The 21,844-nt window shown below is 42.9% G+C and overlaps 2 protein-coding genes across 5 annotated transcripts; both read left to right on the forward strand.

The window, feature by feature from the left end:
• Nucleotides 1–13,649: 13,649 nt before the first annotated feature.
• Nucleotides 13,650–14,878, forward strand: LOC137791719 (small integral membrane protein 30). Its single transcript, XM_068586853.1, has one exon. The coding sequence runs from the start codon at nucleotides 13,703–13,705 to the stop codon at nucleotides 13,889–13,891; it is 189 nt and encodes a 62-aa protein (XP_068442954.1). The 5' UTR covers nucleotides 13,650–13,702; the 3' UTR covers nucleotides 13,892–14,878.
• Nucleotides 14,879–16,214: 1,336 nt separating this feature from the next.
• gpr85 (G protein-coupled receptor 85) lies at nucleotides 16,215–21,583 on the forward strand. 4 transcript variants are annotated; one of them, XM_068587073.1, is made up of 2 exons: nucleotides 16,215–16,369; nucleotides 17,679–21,583. In XM_068587073.1, exon 2 carries the CDS (start codon nucleotides 17,861–17,863, stop codon nucleotides 18,992–18,994), a length of 1,134 nt encoding a protein of 377 aa, XP_068443174.1. In that variant the 5' UTR covers nucleotides 16,215–16,369; nucleotides 17,679–17,860; the 3' UTR covers nucleotides 18,995–21,583. The 4 variants fall into 4 exon arrangements, with proteins under 4 accessions (XP_068443174.1, XP_068443172.1, XP_068443175.1 ...); XM_068587071.1 differs by having other exon boundaries at nucleotides 17,710–21,583; XM_068587074.1 differs by lacking the exon at nucleotides 16,215–16,369 and adding an exon at nucleotides 16,383–16,677.
• Nucleotides 21,584–21,844: the final 261 nt, after the last annotated feature.

Raw genomic sequence — 21,844 nt, forward strand, 5'->3', positions numbered from 1 at the left:
ATGCCGTTAGAATAAGTATTACAGTGTATTTGTATGCATGTAGGCAAACATCTGGGTTTTTGTTTTATTTAGTTGTTGTTGTAGCGAATTAAATGCAACATTTCTTTTTTTTTCTTCCCGCATTTGGATGTGTGATGTGAAAGCAGGCAGGCGGTCTGCTGAGCTGCTGTGAGAAGTGGCACACTCGGATCATTAATCAGACTCGACGGCACAGCGGGTGGAAGGCGAGCCACGGGAGAGCCCTAATGCATGCAAATGTATACTCATTTTCGGGGCAGGTTGAGCCAAGGACGGAACCTATCCAGCAACAGAGAGATTGAGAGCGAGATGGGGAGAAGAACACATCTCATCTCACACTGAGGGCCGCTTCATTCTGCTGTGGTCCAATACAGGAAAAAAAAACTAAAAAAAGGAAAAATAATGAAAAAAGCTAGGAATAAAATCCTTCATTGCTTTAAAGGCTTACAGTAGATATGATATTTGATGTTGCGATGTGAAATCACGGTGACATTTGACTGGTCGTATCTCATATAAGCAGCTGTATTATCTCCTTTGCTGCATGATATTAGGGTTGTCACAAAAAAAGAAGAAAAAAAAAGCCTCTCGGCTCTGCCAACCGAGGGCACAACTTAGCATTCCACTCTTTATTATTCTGCTGAGCACTTGAGCCTCATTATGGCTGGGATTGAATCTTGGCGGAGATAACCTTACATGACTCTTTTGAGATGAACCCTGCACACAGGAGCGGAGGAATGTGAATGGAGTGAAGATATCGATGCCGGTGGCATCATCTCAACACATCCCTCCGCACAGTTTTTCTCCTTGCCTGGGTTTAGTCGCCATTCGGTGTATTTTGCCGTCATGTTGTGGAGATTGTAAAACAACTTTGTGATCCAGTATAGAAGAAAACACTTGTCCACCACAACTGACTGATTACCCAGCACACCTTAGTTACTGTTGTTTATGTGCTTGTCAGCTTGCCATTATTCACAATAAAAAGAGTGCAATGTCTAGCATTCAACATTCACTGCAATCATTGAATCCATGGCTTCACAAATGGCAGGACAATCCATTGCTAGACTATGATCATACATCTATGTTGGGGTCAGAGGTCAAGCAAACAGTCAGTTGGCAGAGTTCATGTACGGGAGTGAACATACGTCTTTGTCACAGCAATAGCAACTCGGATTAGATGTTCTGGACAACTGGAAAATGAAATCTGGAACATGAGCAGGGACCTCTATCTGGGTCATAACCTCCTACTGCGTTGTGCTATGTTCAGAAATGCTATTGCGTTATGGAATAATGAATATCCATTTCACAATGATGTACAGAATATGAGTTGTGTTCCTGCTTGGCTTCCGTACTTGTTTTTATTATCACATACTACATATCCCAGTGAAGTGTCCCAGGAAAACCATCTGTCTGCTGAACGAGTAACTCATGAATCAAGGTTTCACTCGTTCTTTTCCCTGGATAGACAGAAGGATGGAGGGAGGGAGGGAGGGATGAAAGGATGGAGTGAACGAGCAATTGTTCTGCTCTTGCAAACAGGCCATTCAGGGATATTCCCCGGGGACAGGAGCTTTTTCAAGGTTGCGTCCTACTCCGCTAGCTACCTCTGTGTGTGTGTGTGTGTGTGTGTGTGTGTGTGTGTGTGTGTGCGCGCACGCCTGAGTGCATGTAGTCCTCTGGGTCTCAATAACGTTCAGTCAGGCTGATATCTCTCCCCACAGTGGAAAAAAAAATCAAAAGTGCAAACCGTGGATGCGTGTTTCTGGGTGAGAGTGTGTGTGTGCTTCTGGGTGAGAGTGTGTGTGTGCTTCTGGGTGAGAGTGTGTGTGTGCTTCTGGGTGAGAGTGTGTGTGTGCCAGAGGTTCCCACACGTCTCCCAGGTCAGATGGAGGGTCAACAGCTGTTGGCTAAGAATGTTCTTTATGTTCATTTTGCCTGGCACGAGAGCGAAGCCCGAAACATGTGAGAAGAATGAATCGCATGACAGTAACATTGTTCTGTGTCAAATGGATGACTCTTGGAAGGGAAAGTACACTGAGAATGCATTCCTGCTTTGTGACTGTACATAACACAGACACTTGGCATCACAAGGTTGCAGGCTTTCAGGCTGTATAATGACTTGTGCGATAAGGCTGTGTTTTGTCTGCAAAATTCACCCAAGCTTGACAACATTTAATAAGGTTTACTTTCAGTTGGAATCGTAGCATTTCAATGTCGAACCTTGCATGTAGCTCTTTGGTATATATATATTTTCTCTCGTTGCAGACAATTTATAAAATGTGTTTGAATGCAGCTGCGCAGCCATAAAACCACGCAGTAAGGTGACACTACAGCAGACTAATTTTAGATGAAGTTAATGCAGTAGACTTCTCCAATGCAGTAGACTTCTCCAATCTGTTTCCTCCTGTATTGCATTGTCAAAATGTGTTATTCCACTCCCCGCTGGTTTTTCATTGTTTGTTATTTGAGCAAGAAGTATATGGAAATTGGCCTGAAGGATTTCAAAAGGTTGGCAAATTGCATCTCCAATCAATGCCAGGACTCTGCACAAAATCTATGTAAGCCTTGCGTGAAAAATCATGCTTTTATAGATCGGAGCAAAAGTGCTTACAAACAAACCAGACAAAGCAAAAGGAAGAGTCATTATTTCTTTGCGTTGAAAATAGTTCTTCCAGGCAGAGATGGCGACGCCATAGAAATGAAGGCGCGGTGATGGCAGGGATAAATTAATTAACGGAAGACAGTGAGGGGAAAATATAGTGTGGCTTCATTGTGCTGTTGTTTGTTTTTTTTTGACTCCAAAGACATCTCCCCTGCTGTTTTGATGAGGTTTTCGGGATTATGTTATTAAATCCCTGACATCACTCACCCTCTCTGTGTTCCTGGCACCATCTTAGGCAACCTTACGTAGCCTCAGCAGACACACAAGCTTGCATACATCTCCAAACAAGAGCGCTGGCAAGCACATGAGCGTTCAACAAAATGCAGACACAGACATCTGGAGCGACCCGGGCCTGTCCACTGTGAGGCAGAGGATAAAGGAAGGGTTATGTAATGCTTCGCCCCTGGATGAGAGGTTTGCTCTAGACTGGAGCGGTGACCCTGAAGCAGTGGCTCTTTTTCAAAGAAAGGCACTAACGTTTGGTGAGGAACTCTAAATACTACCGTTGACAATACGTTGCTATACACTTCAAATATATGAAGCTTAATATAAAGCGTTGCAGAGCTTCTCTGTGTTTTGCTTGGACAAACACTTCCTAACATTACAACATTTTTGACCAATAACTTGTGCCACATATCGTGATGATAATTGGGGCTTTCTAAATCTTTTTCCACCCGTGTTTTTCTTTGTTATTTTCATCTAAAAAGGACATACAGCACTTTAAGCATGGTGATAGTTGGACACATAAGCTGGTAGTCACTACACACTTAAACATGGCAGTTTGGATTAGCTGGTGTTTGATCTTGTTTGGAAGCCATCAATGTCCCCTCCTTATGGTTTGAAATGAGATGCACCTGCTGTATCAAGCTGTACATGTACGCAGCTTCTGAAGTGTTTCCTTCCAACCTGTAAGCTGCATCTTTCTCCGGGAAAATTAGAAGCTATTGTTTATTTTTCCCCTGTCTGTTTTCGAAGGCTCGCTCTCCCTAAAGAGCGTATTAGCTATAAGGGCATTGGCAGCTCTTTATAATAACACAGTAATTTGTGCAATAAATATGTATTGAATTTCAAGGAGAATTCTGAAATGTGCCATTTACTCACTTTTGCCTCATTTCCTCTGCATAATTCTGCTCAACTCGACTCAGTTTTGGTACCAGGTGTTTTCGCAATTTCTTTGCCAGCTGCAGATAATAAGTGGCCCTGTCAATGTAGGCGGTTATTAGTGTTGTAGCGCTGCCGCATGAAACTGCAATGACCCCATCTTCAATGCAGCCCATCGCATGTCAACCCATCCCATACAAAGAGAGGAACATCTGCACATCTCCAGTTGTGTGGTTTTGCGTGGTTGAGTGAATAAAAAAAGATGACCTCTTGCTGACAGTAGCTTTGAGTTGGTCGCAATAGTGAGACGGTCTCTGACCCGTTGTGGTCTGCGGTGTTTTGAACTCCACCTCAGCTAGCTTGAATCCAAGATGGTAACAACAAAAGTAGCGGAAATACTATCTGCTTTTTTTTTCAAACGTAAAAACTAAAAAGAAGGGTTCCTAAGGAGTCAAGCCAAGGTCAACTAGAGTCGAGTCGAGCAGTGCCGGACCATGCAGTGGAATTAATGCATTCTTCGGAGACAAATAATGCTACAGCTTTAGCACTCCTTTGCAAAACTATATCTACACACAAACCATGCACAAGGTCTAAACCTCTAACTCTTCAATGCTTGTGCAACACCAGAGGCATTAAAAACACTTCCTAATGAAATATAATCCCAAATTCCCATTATTAATTAAGGTTATTTTGAAAAATAGGTTTTCTGAATTTCCCCCACAAAGGACAAGCCGCACTGAGCCTCTTTACAAAATGCTATTTGTTTCTTTATAATGTTGTTTACTATAAGCTGGAGAGTGTCTGAAGGCTACTGCTTAGAGAGCTGTGACTAATGCATGGATAGCTGAGTCACAACAATAGAATAGAATGACCAAGAAATATACTCCATTAATACATTCATTCCTTGACCTGTTCTGTCTTATATGTCCACCACCTCCAGTCCTAATTAAAACAAATTTAAAATAGAAATAAAAGTAGTAGAAGCTTTCTAAAGAGACTAAATACTGTTCTGACTTGCAGTATGAATGAGGTGATTCACACCTGTGTACACTTTTAAAGGACAAAATGGAGCACAGCGGCCTGGCACACAGACCCTGAGATATATCTATGTATGTGTGTATCCCGGTGTGTTTGCTGGAAGGGAAGAATGGACTTGGTTCCTTTCCCATCACGCTAGCTGGCACACCTTTCCGAGTCCCATTAATTGGCTGGGATAGGGTCAAATCATGCCCGCTCTCTGACATTATGTTGTGTCGGCGAGCACGACTGGGTGCTGGCGAGAGGCGATGAAGGATCTGGACATGCTTGGACATTTCCTGGATGAATGCATGTTGCCACAAAATGGAGGGCGGTGCATCAGCCGAACACATTATATTCAGAGCAGCAAATGCAGCCATGTTATTCATGACGGGTACAGCAAGGTGAGAAGTGCGTTGCAAAAGGATATGCTCGAGCAAATGCGAATCAATATTTAACAACTAGACTGTTTTGGTAGTCTAAACATATGAACAGACGGCCCTGTTTTTGACACCAGAGACATGGAATCCAAACTAACTTTTCTATGTCTCCTTATTACATTTTGTGAAAACCATCTGAAGCACTGCTCTGCACAACATCTCAATATAGCACCATTGCTGCACTGGCACAGAATTGTATGATTTAGTTTTCCCTCAGGTGGATTGACTCTGCAGAGAGCGTGCCCACTCACTTGGTGTGGCATGTGTGCACTTCCAAGAAGCTAACTATGTAAATTAGGCCTGTGAAGTGGTGGAAGAGTGAGACAAATGCTGGAATGCCGTTAACCCTAGCTAATGATCACACATGATATCAACATTGTCTGGCCAAAGACGAAAGCTGCAGCATTGCCAATTGACATGTTCAACCAGGGGACTGTTTCCAAAGTGTTGGCTTTGTGACAATTCTGGGAAGTGTTGTGTGAACTCAAAACGTGAACGGTTACCTGGTCTAACGTTTTAGGAAATACTTATTCCTGGAAATATATGTGTGGACGTCTGTCCGGTCCTTCACTGTACGGGCTATTCCAGAAAAAATAAGCTTCCAAAAAGCCAAACTATTCCTTTAAAAGCAATATCAGCAGCAGATTACAGGTCAGCTAATGTAAGTGTAAACAGTGTGTAGGTGTGGATGTACACATACTGAGTGGCTTATTGGAGGAAAGAATGGCGAATTGCTGGCAGGTGATGATCAGTTGCTGAAGAACGGTGGGAAGAGCTGAGGAAAAGTACTTGCCGGGTAGGAAACATCCAGCTCTGGAATGACAGGAAGAGACAAAATGAGCAGCAATGATGCAAAAACAAGCCGAGACGATGCAGTTGCTCTGACAAGCATCTTACCGGAGCAACGTGGGACGAAAATACGTTTTGTCATTGTGTATGTATTTTATTTCCACAGCAAATATTTAAGTCACACATATATAAATGTGAAATTGGTAATTAAAGTCAAACTTCATGGTGGTGGCTTTAGTTGAGCGCTGACCCCGATGTTTGACACGACCACAAGTGACGACGCAGGCAGTATGGAAATGGTGTCATCTTCCCTTTTTGTGTTTAGTCAGGCTTCAGCTGGAGAGAAAGCTGCATGCTAATACACATATGCAACCCCTCTCAGTGCTCCCATTCAGGGTGTGCAGTGTTATGTGTTGGCGCCGTGTTGTAGCATGTGTGTGGACTAATAAATGGGCCGGCTGAGGACAGTTACATTGTCTCCTTGTTGCCTTTGTCGGCCAAATAGTTCTGTTAAAAGGCTAAGTGGCAGGGTCATTTGTTACACACAGTTTTATAGACTGCTGTAAGAACACTTAAACTTCATTCAGTCCACGACATGGCCAGTTTTCTTCACAATGTTCTCTGACGACTTGGGAAGATTGCGGCTCTTAAGTAAATCCTGGCACACGGTTGTTCTATCAGACTAGAAAGCTGCGTTTTATAAACCCTGGTAGTCTCAAAGAGAAGACTTTTTTTTCTCTGGTAAACAATCCACCATATGATCAAAGATGTTGCGCACGCTATTCTAAGTATTCTTTGTCTGCTCTATGCAGCGCATATGTGAGTGTATCTCTAAAGTGTCTGTCCTTCAGGGATCAACACACTGCGCAGTTTCTTCACCACACCATTATCGGCCATGCATCACTATAAGCGGTAAATGAAAAGTTGCCCAGGGTGACTTGCAGTGGAGGCAAGCAGGTAAGATGCAGTGTTTTTCCTGAAGGACGTAGATTTATCGTCCACTGCAGGACGCGGACCTGCGAGCGTTCTCTGGTCGTGGCAGCATGTCTGTAACCACGAGGCCCTCCTGTTGGTCGCAAGATATCAGCTGTGGTCAGAATGGCGCCCTCAGTTGATCCTCTGTAGAGCATTACTTGACCTGGCTGTTGGGAGAAAGGACAGACGTAAGCTTAAAATATCTCCGAGGCTTGACACAGCACTGCTCCAGCTGCACTCTGTAATTACCAGCAGTGCAATCAGCAGACTCGTTAATTTCCCCTGACTGACAGCCGCTGACGGCTCAATTGCAGAAAAAGCACTGGTACAACTTCATAAGTAAATGGAACGGACGTCCTGAAGCGTTCTTCGGCCGGGGAGGCTGCGCTCAGAGAAGTGCAGATATTTTTTTTTTACGAACACAAAGACACAAATTTATAATATTGGTGTGCTTTTTCTGGCAGCCATTGGGATGCGTGTTCCCAAGAGACAAGCCTAATTGAAACGACGAAGCAAAAATAAGACAAGCTAAATGGTTAGTATGATTTTTTTCCTTCTGCCTCTTCAGAATATCACATGCACAGCAATGCACGCGGCATGCAAAGCCCTCATATTATTGTGTAGCATGTTCCCACATGGAATTGTTTCTGGTTCTGCAGAAGTATTGATTTAAGTGTAAACCAATGTGAAGTGGTCCAGAATAAACAGTCCACCGGCAAAGTAATTGGGGCGAGTGAGCCAGCAGAATTGGCCCAGATAAATAGGTCACTTAATAGGTTGTTTACGGCGGCGATTTGACATGATGCATGAGGGAACAGGCAGCGACGGGGTCGAGCACAAGCTGGAAGAGAATACATGAAAACGCTCAATTGGATTATCACAATTTCTAAATGCATAAAGGCACATCATTTTGGAAGAACCTGGGCTCACCTTTAGAAATGTTTTAGAATGATAATGAATGCTCCAGCAAACGGAGGTTATGTCTCTCTTTCATCATGTCGTAATAATTCCCTTGCACTGCTGAGCTATTGAAGTTATTCCATTCTATTCTCCTCCTTTGCGTTAACCTGATGTCACAGGGCTGTTTCGAGGCCTTTCACTGCAGCTATTTTGTATCCTTACCAGTACATGAATGAGATCCAAAATGAAAAGAATGCACCCTATGGCAGCAAATGAATAAAAATGTGCGAGCAGTTGGGAGAGAAGACATTCATGATGGAGTTTTTAATGAAATCGTTTTTCGAACGTGTTTTTCTCATGCTACTTCTAAATGCCTAATGCATCAGATAGCTGCAGGATTCTCCCATCGTATGTCAAGCATTCACTTTTTGGCTGAGGAACAAGCCACTCTTACGTGTCGAATATGAATCTCTACAGCCATAAAGTCAATTAGCTTAGCATAAATCCTGAAGCGGGGAAACAGCTGGCTTGAGGTCCCAGAGTCAAGCAAAAAAAGACAGTGTTGCATGCTGCCATCTTTAGAACAAGTGAAGAGAAGTACACACAGCCACAGCCAAAAGATACCATGTAAGGTAAGACAAGGACAAACAACAAAAACCAAGAGGACAAAATAACACAGAGGAACACACAACGACTGTCGGTTCAGCAAGAAGCTGCGCAAAATATAAACCACATGCAGACACTCAGTAGGAACGATTTTAAAAACAGCGTCAAGGATCATATCAATAAATTACACCATGAAATGATTCTATATCACTTTGTCATTTAACCCGTGACTTGCTGTTTGTGTGTGTATGTGTGTGTCTGTTTGGACGGACATTTCCATGGCAGTGAACACTGCAGATGACGGACCAACCACAGAACCACATCATTGCGTTAATAATTGCGAGCTACAGAGGTGACATTTACACCATGACAGGAAATGTGATGAGCTATCAATCTCCCATGCATATACATGTGCACACACTCACACATGCTATGAGTAACCGTGATGTACTCTGCCGGCCCTATTTTACGCAGGCGACACATTGGTGTGCAGCTGAGGAAATCTTGATCACCTTGAGTAAATCAGCACTGCACTGTTTTCCATTTTGTCAAAGGCGTCCATCTATTTTGTTTCAGAGAGGCTCGACAGTAAATCATATGCTAATGAAATGAAACCATTTGAACAGCTCTCCAAAAACACTATAAATCCATTAAAGTAAAATATATTCATCGGAGATTCATCACCTGATACATGAAACATGGAAAGGACCCAGCCTGAGAGTTATCATTTTGAAAACTATGAGGTTTCCTCCCAAATATTCCTTTCCATATTAAAAGTTGTGTGATAAATCACTTTGATGGGGGAGTAGTAATAGTTTTAGGATGTTTTCTTTTTGAAATAAATTTCTCATATCTCTCTGTCAAGCTTGAGGCAAACTCCTGTCCTACGCTACACACTGCTAGGACTCACGCTGCTTCAACTCATTTCAAAAAGAAACTACTATGACAACCATTAGGTATCTCTCTTGAAGCTCATATTTAATATATAATGTGAGGATAATTTCAGCTTCATTTGATTGCATTATATTAGTGCGCCACACTAAATGAACCAAATGTTGAAATGCACTTTCCAGAAAGTGTTTTAGCGTAGTCGTTTAATTTTAATGAGAAGAGTAAATACGGCAGACTGTACTAATTCATATTTTCATTACAACAAAGAAGCATGAAAGAAGTCGGTCATAGTGATGAACCCAGTGAATTATAGTGTGTTTTACTATATTTCAGCTGGTTGTTTTGGTTTTACAGCCTACAACTTTCGAGCAGAGTAGCTGGTTCGCCCATTGAAGCCCATTGGATACTAACATATAAAAAACATTGGCCACAACTTTTCAAAAGAGTGCCAATATATTTCTGCAATGAATTCCCTGATTGAAGGAGATCAAAAGCATGCTTCAATGAATATTAGTACATTTCAGTCCATGAACTTGCGGAGACCGGAACTTTCTTGAGGTAGGAAATAAATCACAGCAAAGACCTTCAAGTGAACCTGGGTATTGTTCAGCTTGGATTGTACTTCCCCGTGTTTTTGTGGGACAACATTTGTTTTAATTGGTCATGTATATGTATGATCGAGAGCGCTGCAAACACTGGGCTGCAGGATCAACCCGTGCACTGTAAATGTAAAGTTACGTACACGAAGAGTGGTTTTGTTTGCCACTCGCAGGCTCAAATTATTGGTATTAGTGTCTGACAACATTACGGAGGAGGACACCACATAGGAGGGGAGAAGTCTCATTCTGAAGTCTTGTGGGAGGTGACTTGGAACAAATGCGGGCGAGAGGCGGATATAGGAGCACCAGGAAGAGTGTGTTGTGTCGGATTACAGGAAGCATCGCTTCGTGTTATCTGAAAGATTCTCAATGTCATGGCCCGATGCCCACAGAGGAAGAGCGATGTCAAGAGCGCAACCTGTTGCTGCCTCACATTCAGATTTCAGAGCGAGACTTCTCCTTGAGAGAAACAAGAACACAATCAGGACCAGACCAGGACAAGCAAAAAAGTATGAATCTCTGGAGGGTTATTTTCCATAATGTTGTCTGATGCTCGCAATACAAATCTGAGCCTGTCAGTGGGAGAAAACCAAAAGAAGTAACTTTAGTAAACATCATGTTACATTGACGCTGCACTTTTGCCCTCACAGCTCGTTTTGCTGCTGGCAGTTGCAGTGCTCTCGCTCAAAACTGGGCCAATTTTAAAAAGTGTTGTGCCCATTAGTCATGAGTCCAGGTTGAAAACCAAAAGCTCCCTTTTAATTATAATTTTTTTTGTAACATAGCCAGATTTGTATCTTTCCATAGACTTGCCCCTTAGCTGCACTCAACCAAAAAATAAAGATTAATAGAAAAGAAACTCTCAAATATCAGTGGAACGCTCACAGAAGTTATAACTGCATCATGATAACATTACATTGATAAAATATATGACTATATCACCGGGACAAATGATCTCAAGCAAATTTCCAGTCTCGTGCAAAAACAAAAGCAAAAACCCGGGGATGAATCGATTACCCTTTAAAGCATTATACAACTGTCAGCGTAACACTCCGATGCGTGATTGTCAAGCATCCACCCTCAGACGCCTTCTGAGCTTCCAATATGAATAGATAATTGTACTGCGTCATTCATCTTTTTGCAGGTCTTGTGATGTGTTTCAGCTCATCCCACGTCCCCAACGGTATGTGAGTCAGTGTGGTCCAACACTGTTACGCAGAGCCGAGCTGCCCTTTCTTTCTTTTTTCTGGTGTTGATTCAAGCCCTCCTAAGTATTTTAACATTTCCAACACTGCCACAAAAGACACAGGAAAATCCATTTGTCATGTCCCTCGCAGTACAATTCATTATAGATGGGGCACTGAAGCACTACAAAAGCAGCAATTCCTTTAAAGGGTCAGCTTTTCAGTTTTTTTTCTTCTGAGAAACCAATTTCAGAACATAATTAATCTTCAGGGAGAGATGTTTTGTGCTGTTTGGTAAAGGTGGAACTCTGTCTTCACTGTTGCAGAAAGTAATTGAGGATGGATGATGCTTACAAAACCAGGAACTGTGAGAACCGGCTGTTTCAGTTCATTTTTACCTCACACACATTTAAGGACAGATAAGCTGAGTGTCCTTAGCAGAAGAACTCAGTAGAGCAAATTTAACTACAACAACAGGGAGCTAGGGATTCAAACTGGAGTCTTGTATAGATTTAATATGAGAATGTTTGAAAACGCTTTTTATTCAACAGAAGTTCAAAATGTATGAGAGGTAAATGTAAATACATATGAGACGTTACAGAACGGACTGTGATGGTTCTTTTTTTAGTGAGACAAACTACCACTAACCTCGACGCATATACGATATTTTATATAACCCATACTGAATTAAAAGACCATGTTGAGATTTATATTTCTATGGTGTGCCTCCCTTGCCAGGTATGCCTAACTTCCTGGCAGCTAGTAGCACTTCAACGCCACTGAGGGGGAAGAAATGTCTCTTAAAGTCAAAAGGGAAGGGATAAATAAAAAGTGGAGCCACTGGAAATGCACACGCACAAAAACTTTAAATTCAGGTTACAGGGCTACCCGCTGCTGTGAGCTGGCAGTTTGGTCTTTTGCCAATATAGAGCTGCATTATTATTGTAGTCTCTATTTCCATATACAAAAAGTGAGGAGGATTAGGATTAACTATATCTCAGTGCTGCACATACATACGAGTCCTTTTCAGTAAGTGTACAAATTTGGGGTTGGAGCCTTCAGGTGTTGAGCAGCACATTACGATGCAGAACACATAAGTAGGGAAGATTAATGTCACTGTCCTGGCCTGTTTGACAAACACTCTCATCTCTGGATATTCTCTCATCCTCCCACTGATCAATTACCAACACTGCTGAGATCCGGGATAAGTGCTGCTGCTGCTGCTGCTGTGTGCATCTATAGTGCAGGGTGTGAATCTGGAGGACACCTCTGATGGCTTAGCACATTAAAAACATCTCTTAAGTTGGGTTTTATGTTGTTATTAAGAGCTGAAGTGGCCTTAGTTTAGGGACTGAATATAACTTTCAGGAATAAACAGACATATTTGCATCTGCTTTAAGATTTAGTCTTCTAAATAAGAAGCTTGTAACGGCCTCGTCCGCAGCCAAATGCAACCATACAGATCAGGCGAATAACTTGTAAAAACGTATGTGTGTGTGTGTGTGTGTGTGTGTGTGTGTGTGTGTGTGTGTGTGTAACACGTTGCCAAACAGACAGCAGGATCAAGAGAGAGAGAGAGAGAGAGAGAGAGAATGATGAGAAAGCGTGAGGAGTGAGCAGAGGGAATGTGCGCCGATTCATCTCCTCGCCAGGAGCAGGCAGGTACAGAGGTATGGCAGCTCTACAAGGTCAATATTTTACTCTGGCTTGTGCTCACTAATTAAATTACAGGCAAACTGCCTCAGGAGGGCACACACAGAGATACAGACCCCCCCAGCTATGCAAGCCAAACAAATTGTAGCACGGGCTGAGACGTTGGCGTGTTTAGTCAATGCAACCAGAACTATTCGGAGCAATTTCAGCATGTTTCAGGAGATCAGGAGGCGTACCGAGGCGCGGCACAGCAGCCTGGTTTGAAACGAAGATAAGAGTTTGTTTCGTGTGGAAAACCTCTTTCTGTCCAAATTGAAATAGTAAACCAGGAAGGTTCACAAATCTTGAGGCGGCTTAATGTGGCAAATACTTGTGGCCGTGTTTGTGATCTGATCAGACTTTGACCAGCCAGCGTCTGAGATGACAATAATAGCCGATACGTGTCAACACGTGTTTGTCTTCAGAGGGAATATCACGCGTCAGAAAAGAGCTGTTGATGAGCATGACTGATGTAAAATAGCCTCCTATGCTTATAGTGGGGCCTGGAGGGGGGGAGGGGGGGGATGAAGCACTGACAGCCTGCTGCAGTCTAATCTAGTCTATTAGGGGGGTAATTTTCACAAATAATGTCAGAGTTATGCAACTATTTCTGTATTGCATTCTGTATTCTGTATTGCAAACGCTTGCCGACGTGCAAAGTGAATATCCTTTAAGAGAGCCCAGAGAAAGCGCCGGTTAGAATAAAAGCAGCTCTCCCATTGGCTGAGCGCACCAGGAAGTCCAGCCGCCGTCGCTGTCACGTGCCGCTGACGCAGGGACTTCCCGAAAGTCAACACATTAAGCAACCGCGGAAAAAAAAAGAAGCTCAACATGGCTCCCAAAGTTGAACTCCCAAACGCTGCAGCGACCGTGTGCCTGGTGTTCCTGTCTCTGGTCCAGCCGGCGGAGGCTTACGACGCGGGCGACGCGTTGGCGCTGCTCATGGGCACCGTGGTGGCCGTGGTGGGGGTCTGCGTCTTCCTCGGCTGGTACTCGCGGAGGCGGAACGACCAGCTGTGAGAGGGACTGTCCTGCCTGCGCTGTCCTGTTTGTCCCCGCCAACCGCATTATTATCCATCTAGTACGGACCTTCTGGCACTATTTGTGTCGAAGCGACTGATAGCAAACGTGCCTTTAGAGGAATGAATGCGCCAAGCACCACGGGAACCACGTGGGCTGTGTTGCAGGAGGAGGAAGGAGACAACCAGGAAGTCCCCCAACAACAGGCGCTGTTATTTGTTGCACTGCCGAGGCTGAAGACCAAACACTGTTGCATTATATATGAAAAGACTGCTGCTGTTACTGTGTGTTGTCTCAAAGACGCTTTCCTTGGATAATACTGTATAATCACTGTGATTTCCTAATGTGTTCGTGTCTGCAATGTGCAGCCCATTGCTGTTTTTTAAAGCACAATATTACAAGTGTGGTTACATGGAAAGAGTATCGGCTGTTAAAACATGTGGCAGTAGCTCTGAGAATAATAAATTGATTCATCTGTTGCTTTTCGCAGCTTCTGGTTTAGATGATGTATGAATGGTTTGCTGTATAATCTCATCTCCATACTCTTATTTAGAAAGTGTGGAGAGCTTTCATAACCTGAATAATCTTCCCTAATAGACTCTAGGTTTTTATTACAGACTACAATACAAATGTTAAAACAAATGTAAGCATTAAGGCTGAGGGCAGTGACACAAGATCCTCTTAAAATAGCTAAATCATGAAAAAAAACTGCATTACAAGTTGAAGGCCTGCATTAAAAATGAGACTGTAAAAGTACAGAAGTATTATGCGCAAAATATAAAGTATCAAACATAAATTACCTGTGTGACCGATTGTTCATTTTGGTCCCGATAGCCACAGGGGTCAGGCCCCTCTTAAGGGCTGCACGATTAGTCTGAGGAGTTTTGAGATGATAAGGAACTGGAAAGAAGAGAAAAACAACTTTCAAAAAATCTTTTTGTGTGAAAAATGATTGGACCAAATATCAGATATTTATTGAAATAAATCCAAGTGTGAAGTTAAAAGTTGAACTGTCTCTTTGGGAGAACTGATAACGACACAGACATCTGAAATGTGTCAGATTTCTGGGGTCACAAGCAAAAACGATGGGATCCATTTGTTTAATCTTCAAAGTAATCATGGGGTGAATCTTGCTAGTAAAAAATGTAATATTGAACTTCTTTAACAGTATTTCCATTGCAGCTAATATGTTTTTAGATAAAACTAATTTGTATGATAAACAGAAATAATTCTTCAACTTTGTTACTTGAACTTGGAATGATCCATAAAATTGTTGAGAAGGTTTACAAGGTGAATGGCTAAACTTTAATTACCTCTGGATGGCAGTAAAATGGTTTATCTTTCAGTGAAATAAATGATTCATGCAAATAGCTACATTGGACACAGTAGAGACTGTATCTAATGTGACTTTTTGCATTCATTATCAATGAGTATAGTCTGTGATATTTGCTAAACATGTGATTGAAAATGAGCCGGTTCTCAGCAGCATTCCTTTGTAATCATGAACAAAAGGAAATCTGCCCATTGTCCCCCGTGTTGATCTTATCACACATACATGTATGGCATACATAAAAAAATCATCTTTGGGAGCAGGTATATGGCAACGTTTCAGTGTGTGCGCACTTGTGTACACGTGGCTGATTGAATCATTGTTCACTTGTCACGCTGCTCGTGACATCCCTTCTCTCCATACATGGCTGAGAAATCAAATCCTATGAATTTATCATGCTGCCCTGGCAGAATGAACAACGGTGCCCAAAGTGCTTGTCAATTATGCATATACAGTACAGGGGGAAGTCATTCTACCTTGAGGTGAACTAGGCTTCCTGGTTTAACCCTTCGCTTTCTACATAATGGGAACATTTCTGTAGAGTGAAACATGTATGAGCACAATGAAAGGCAGACAGAGAGCTATACAAGCAGAATAATACTGACAGCAAGCAAAAGGTCCAACATGGGAATAAAGCCCTGTAATGAAAAAGTTATAACAAGATAATGAGCCACATTTAGCTTTTGTATATATTCACTTCAATCTGAAACAGTGTGGGAGGGAGGGAATAATTATGATGTATTTTTTTTAAAATATATATCTGGACTCTATTGTTGAGCTGCCAGTAAAATGGTAATCCCTTACACTACACGGGGAATACTGAGTTGCCCACTGCTGTAACGCGTTACCGAGAGAGAGAGAGAGAGAGAGAGAGAGAGAGAGAGAGAGAGAGAGAGAGAGAGAGAGAGAGAGAGAGAGAGAGAGATGGGGGGGAGCTGCTGCTGCAACAAGAGACAAGACGCGTCTTGGATCACAAATAGGGATGCAGGGCGCATGCGCACTGGGCTCCGTTTACTGTAGGATATTCACCGTGGAGGAAAAAAGAAAAGGGGGCAGGCAACAAAAACAGGCTTTTTAAAAACAGCAAAAACCCGACTCGTGCAATGTAAATAAGCTCCGGGATGGACACGGAATAGGATTATCAACAGGTAGGATTCTGATTGATCTTGTGATCGTCTGTCTATCTTTCTCTCTTTCTGTCTCTCTCGCTCTCTTTTTTTTTTTTTTTTTTTTTGGCCTTGCCTTGTGTGGTGGCTGCGATTCTAGGCAATTCATAGCGGGGACTTGGGATTTATTCTAGTCTAATGGACGTACGGATCCGCTACACTGTTATGCTTCATCCGGCCGATCGGGACGCGAGGACGATGGTTTTTACCTGCTGTCTTTTTTCGCCGAAATCTGTCGGATTCAGACGCGCGTAGAACACGACTGACAGTCGGAGGACGCATTTAGACGCGTAAGTAGACACAAACGCCACTAATAATGGGATCAGATGTTACCACATGCTTGTGTGCCGTCAAAACATAGATATCGAGTAGAAAGAGCCCTGAATATTATTACCAGCAGCTTTGTTATTATCACTTCCAACCACCCTGACGGGCAAGCACACCCGCGCACTAACGAGCCACATATATGTCGAAATGCGTCTTTGCTGTCAGTACACAGTATATTCTCGCTATTATTCATAATTACTAATACAACAGATTATCTGGAAAATCGACAGGCTTAACAAAAAAAAAACACGCCTTCATGGGAACACTGCTTGTTAACGTGAGAGCAGTAATCCGGTTAACCTTTAATCAGGCAAAAACACGAACGCTTTATTATGTATGGACCGTCGATTTGCCACAATGCACGAAGGCAGGGAGGGTTTATTCGAGGCATCCGCCGCTTTAGAGAGCCGTCCTCTGTGCTGCAGGGTGTAGGGTGTGATCAAGAAGAGCTTATTTGCAGACTGCATTTCTCTTAATGTTCACTGGGCGCTGAAAATGTCTCCCCCCCTCCACTCCATAAAATAATAATCAAAAAATCGAATTAAACCCAGTATTTTGTTGTTGTCTAAACCGTTTATTTCCGACTGGTAGAAATGCGTCGTTTCTTATTGAAGGCTAGGCTGTGCTTTCTGTCATCTTTTGTTCAGTAAATCCTAAAGCCACTAGAAAGAATTGTAGCAATGCAATAGATTAATGCTTCCATCTTATCAAGCTCAATCACTGCTCGTCTGTCTGTCTGTCTGTCTGTCTGTCTGTCTGTCTGTCTGTCTGGATCTATACAAAGTATTCAAGTTGAGCCAGAGCTCTGCACTGTGCCACTCTAAATGTTAAAATGTTAAATAAATAAATAATGGCAGACAGAGGGAAAGTATTGCTTATCTCATTCTAGATTGTGAATATGCAGTTGAAAACAATGCAGCTGCTGTGTGGGACTGAATGCTGATGGGTGGATAATATTTTTCAGGGGTTTTTTTTCAATTTTTTTTTTTTTTTAGGTGTGATGAGACAAAGGAACAAAGGATGCCTTAGAGGAGAGGTTGCCTATATGCCTGGAAACCTCTTCAAAGCCCACCACCAAATGGATCTAACGCCTCCCCCTGCCACCTCTAGATCATGATACTTGGCTGAAGCTATTCCGCTATCTTTATGATCCCTCCTCCATCTATGGCGAACTATAGCCATGCAGGGGACCACACCATCTTGCAGAATGTCTCTCCTCTCGCCACGTTCCTCAAACTGACCTCTCTGGGTTTCATCATTGGAGTCGGTGTGGTTGGAAACCTCCTGATCTCCATCCTGCTGGTCAAAGACAAGAGTCTGCACCGAGCGCCCTACTATTTCCTGCTGGACCTGTGCGCCTCTGACATCCTGCGCTCTGCCATCTGCTTCCCCTTTGTCTTCACCTCGGTCAAGAATGGGTCGGCCTGGACCTACGGCACGCTGACCTGCAAGGTGATCGCCTTCCTGGGTGTGCTCTCCTGTTTCCACACGGCGTTTATGCTCTTCTGCGTCAGCGTCACGCGCTACCTGGCCATCGCACACCACCGTTTCTACACCAAGAGGCTGACCTTCTGGACCTGTCTTGCTGTCATCTGCATGGTGTGGACCTTGTCAGTGGCCATGGCGTTCCCGCCGGTGCTCGATGTAGGGACGTACTCTTTTATCCGGGAGGAGGACCAGTGCACGTTCCAGCACCGCTCCTTCCGGGCGAATGATTCGCTGGGCTTCATGCTCCTGCTGGCGCTCATCCTCCTGGCCACGCAGCTGGTTTACCTCAAGCTCATCTTCTTCGTGCACGACCGTCGGAAGATGAAGCCTGTCCAGTTTGTGCCTGCTGTCAGCCAGAACTGGACCTTCCACGGGCCGGGCGCGAGCGGGCAGGCGGCGGCCAACTGGCTGGCGGGATTCGGCCGAGGCCCCACCCCGCCTACCTTGCTGGGCATCCGGCAGAACAGCAACGCAGCGGGCCGCAGGCGTCTGCTGGTGTTGGATGAGTTCAAAACAGAGAAGAGGATTAGTAGGATGTTCTACATCATGACGTTTTTCTTCCTGGCGCTGTGGGGGCCCTATCTGGTGGCCTGCTACTGGCGGGTGTTTGCAAGGGGCCCCGTGGTCCCGGGGGGCTACCTGACGGCCGCCGTGTGGATGAGCTTTGCCCAGGCGGGGGTCAACCCTTTCATCTGCATCTTCTCCAACAGGGAGCTTCGGCGCTGCTTCAGCACCACACTCCTCTACTGCAGAAAATCCAGGTTACCAAGGGAACCCTACTGCGTTATATGAAGGTTCTGCCGTGGGTTTTTTTTGTTCCTCATCTGTGTCTCTATTTCCCTGATTGATCTTGATCTGGGCTCGTTCCCATTGTACAGCGCACTCTCTCTTCTATCGCTCTTCTCTTCATCCTCCAGTTGTCCTGCTGTTCCTCCTTCTCCTAACCCTTGTTTTCAGAGGTAGAAGGTGGACTGTCAATCACGAGGCTCTGCCGGGATGATTGAATATGAAACGTATCAAACATGGAGGCTGAAGGGAATGGGAATACGCAGGAGGTCTGGATCCCCTCCTGTGTTTATGTTCTAGTAAACAGACATGTTGGAAGGCCATGCCAATGCAGAGAAGCAAAAAGTTGAAAAAAAAGAAGAAAAAAATGAATAATGGGCAAAACAATAAAAACAAAACCTTTTGCTTTGGATATTTTGAATATGCGTTATTCTGTGAGGTGTGAAATACATAAACATGAAAAGAAAAAAGATCAAAAAACAAAGAAACGATACCTCTCAAGGAATCACTGGAAATGTTTTACATTTTACGAGTTGCACTAAAAAGAAGATGTAAAGATGCTTTTTTTTTTTTTGGTCAACAGTTGCCAGTTGCATTGCAAGGACAACCTTTTTTTCTTTCTTTTTTTTTTCAAACTAAACAATGAATGCTTTAATTTGCAACAGACTACACAATCGCTGTAAGTAAAGCAAAACGTGGTGACTGTTGGAATACACCATCACACGAGGATAAAATGGTTTTAATGTAAGTGATATCTTTTTTTCATTTACTGGGCGGGGCTTAACGATGGGGATTTACAATGTGTGGTTTTGAAGTTGCAATTTAAAACTAGAAATAATTTCTTGTAGTTTTACGATCCATATGTCCCGAGTGTCTGGCATTGTTATTTTCTTATCACCTTTTTACAAAAAAAAAAAAAAAAAGGAAATAAAGATGAAATGGTGTTTGGATTTCAAAAAAAAAAAGTTGCTTTCAAGAACAAACTTGTGCTTAAAAAAGACATTGAAGAAGTAGTTAAATGTGTCATCATATCCATGTACCTAAACACTACCATATTGTTACAGTATTGCTGATGCCACTCCGGGTGTTCTTGCCTTAATGGTTATGATATTGTCATGTTTCTTGGTTGTTGGGTTATTTATTTATTTATTTTTAATTCATTCACTCCTAAACAGTCGCTTTTCAGATGCAAGGGGAGGTTCTTATTCTTCTTTTTCACATCGATGTGAAGTGCATGTCCATTTTTTTAAAAAGCTGGTCCACTCCCATGAGCATCACAGGCCATACACTGAGCAGCCCATTTTTATTCTGCAATGGTTTGCTACACCCCACCGAGTGCTCAGAGCACAGGGAGTGTGTGTGTGTGTGTGTGTGTGTGTGTGTGTGTGTGTGTGTGTGTGTGTGTGTGTGTGTGCGCGCACGTGCGTGTGTGTGTCAGTGGGTGCATGTGTGTGCGTTTCAGAGCGCGTGTGCTGCGTGGATCAGACAACAGTCACTTCAAGACCAGAGCCTTAGTATGAAATCTTGCACAATTTGTAAAAAATGTAAAAAACAAACAAACAAACAAACAAACAAAAAACGACAAAAAAAACAAAACCAACAAAGACATTTAAGGCACACCGTCTTGTTTCTACTTTCCCTACATTTGCTCTCTACTGATTGTTTTCAATGACTTACTTTTTTTCTCTTGTGGCCATTTTAATATTTATTATGTATTCTTTTTTGTATAATATAGATAGATTGTGTGTAAGTATGTGAGTCTTTCAGTTTGAAGTCCCGAATGTGAGTACAGTTTCAGTTAGGATTGCATTTGCTGAAAGTTAACTGTGTAATCTGTTGCTTTTTGAAAATAAAAAGTTTCCATTTTACAACATTTGTTTTCATCCCTCTCATTGGGTGGAGATCACACGCAGCTACGCTAACGAGTCGCTGCTGCCACCATCTTGTTTTGATGTGGCGCTTGGTCAAGAGACGACTTTGCCAACGCCCTCGCCCCCAGATCCCTTTTGTCCCCTCAAGGTGTCATTCCAAAACACAGAATCATTGCATTGTGATTGTTCCATATTTTGAAGCCAGCGCTGTCATAACGGTCATATTCTGTGTCTAAGCGACCACTGCTGGTTGGTATTTCTCTAGAAGGATGTGTCATTCATGTTCACATGATCGGTCTCCGGACGAGAAGGTTTCTTTGTCAGGAACGCAATCTTTTCTGTCTTGCCAAACCTTGTCGTTAAATGGGAAGTGTGTTTGACATTTAATGGGAAGAATCTCCATGGATATATATCCCTGGGCACATTCAACCTTGCAGTTGTTCGTTCTGTGTTAAAGGGGAATACCACTGAATTTCAGATGTAATATATCCGAGACCCATATGGAAGAACGGCAAAGCACTTAATGAATGAATATCTTTGCACTGAGCCCCGTAGCCACAAATGACAGTGGTTTGTCCCGTTCCTGTATCTTTAAGGTCACATTGACATGCAGCTGAAAATGTGGAAAAGAGAACTATGGAAATATAAACAAATGAAGCCAAATTCCTTCAAATGTTACCTTGAATGCCTCAGTAATAAACAAATGTTACCAAATGATTGTGTTTTAGTTAAACCCATAAATCATACCTTCCAGACAAGGATTCATTTTCTGATTTACGGACTGTATCAACCTTTTTTTGTGTTAAAATAAACAGTGAAATGTCAAAAACATATAGTAATTGGAGTTGAATAACATTTGAGTTTCAAACCAAGGCTTAAAATAACCAAGGCATTTCTACTGTTAAATTGAGTGGTATTTCTCTGGAAAAGAAAGTGAATACAGTATGATGACAATGTCTGAAAGCTCATATGTGCATCTGCAAGA

The sequence above is a fragment of the Clinocottus analis genome, unplaced genomic scaffold (genome assembly GCF_023055335.1).
Source record: "Clinocottus analis isolate CAN_PGR_092001 unplaced genomic scaffold, fCliAna1.0.p SCAF_20, whole genome shotgun sequence".
Lineage (NCBI taxonomy): Eukaryota > Metazoa > Chordata > Actinopteri > Perciformes > Cottidae > Clinocottus > Clinocottus analis.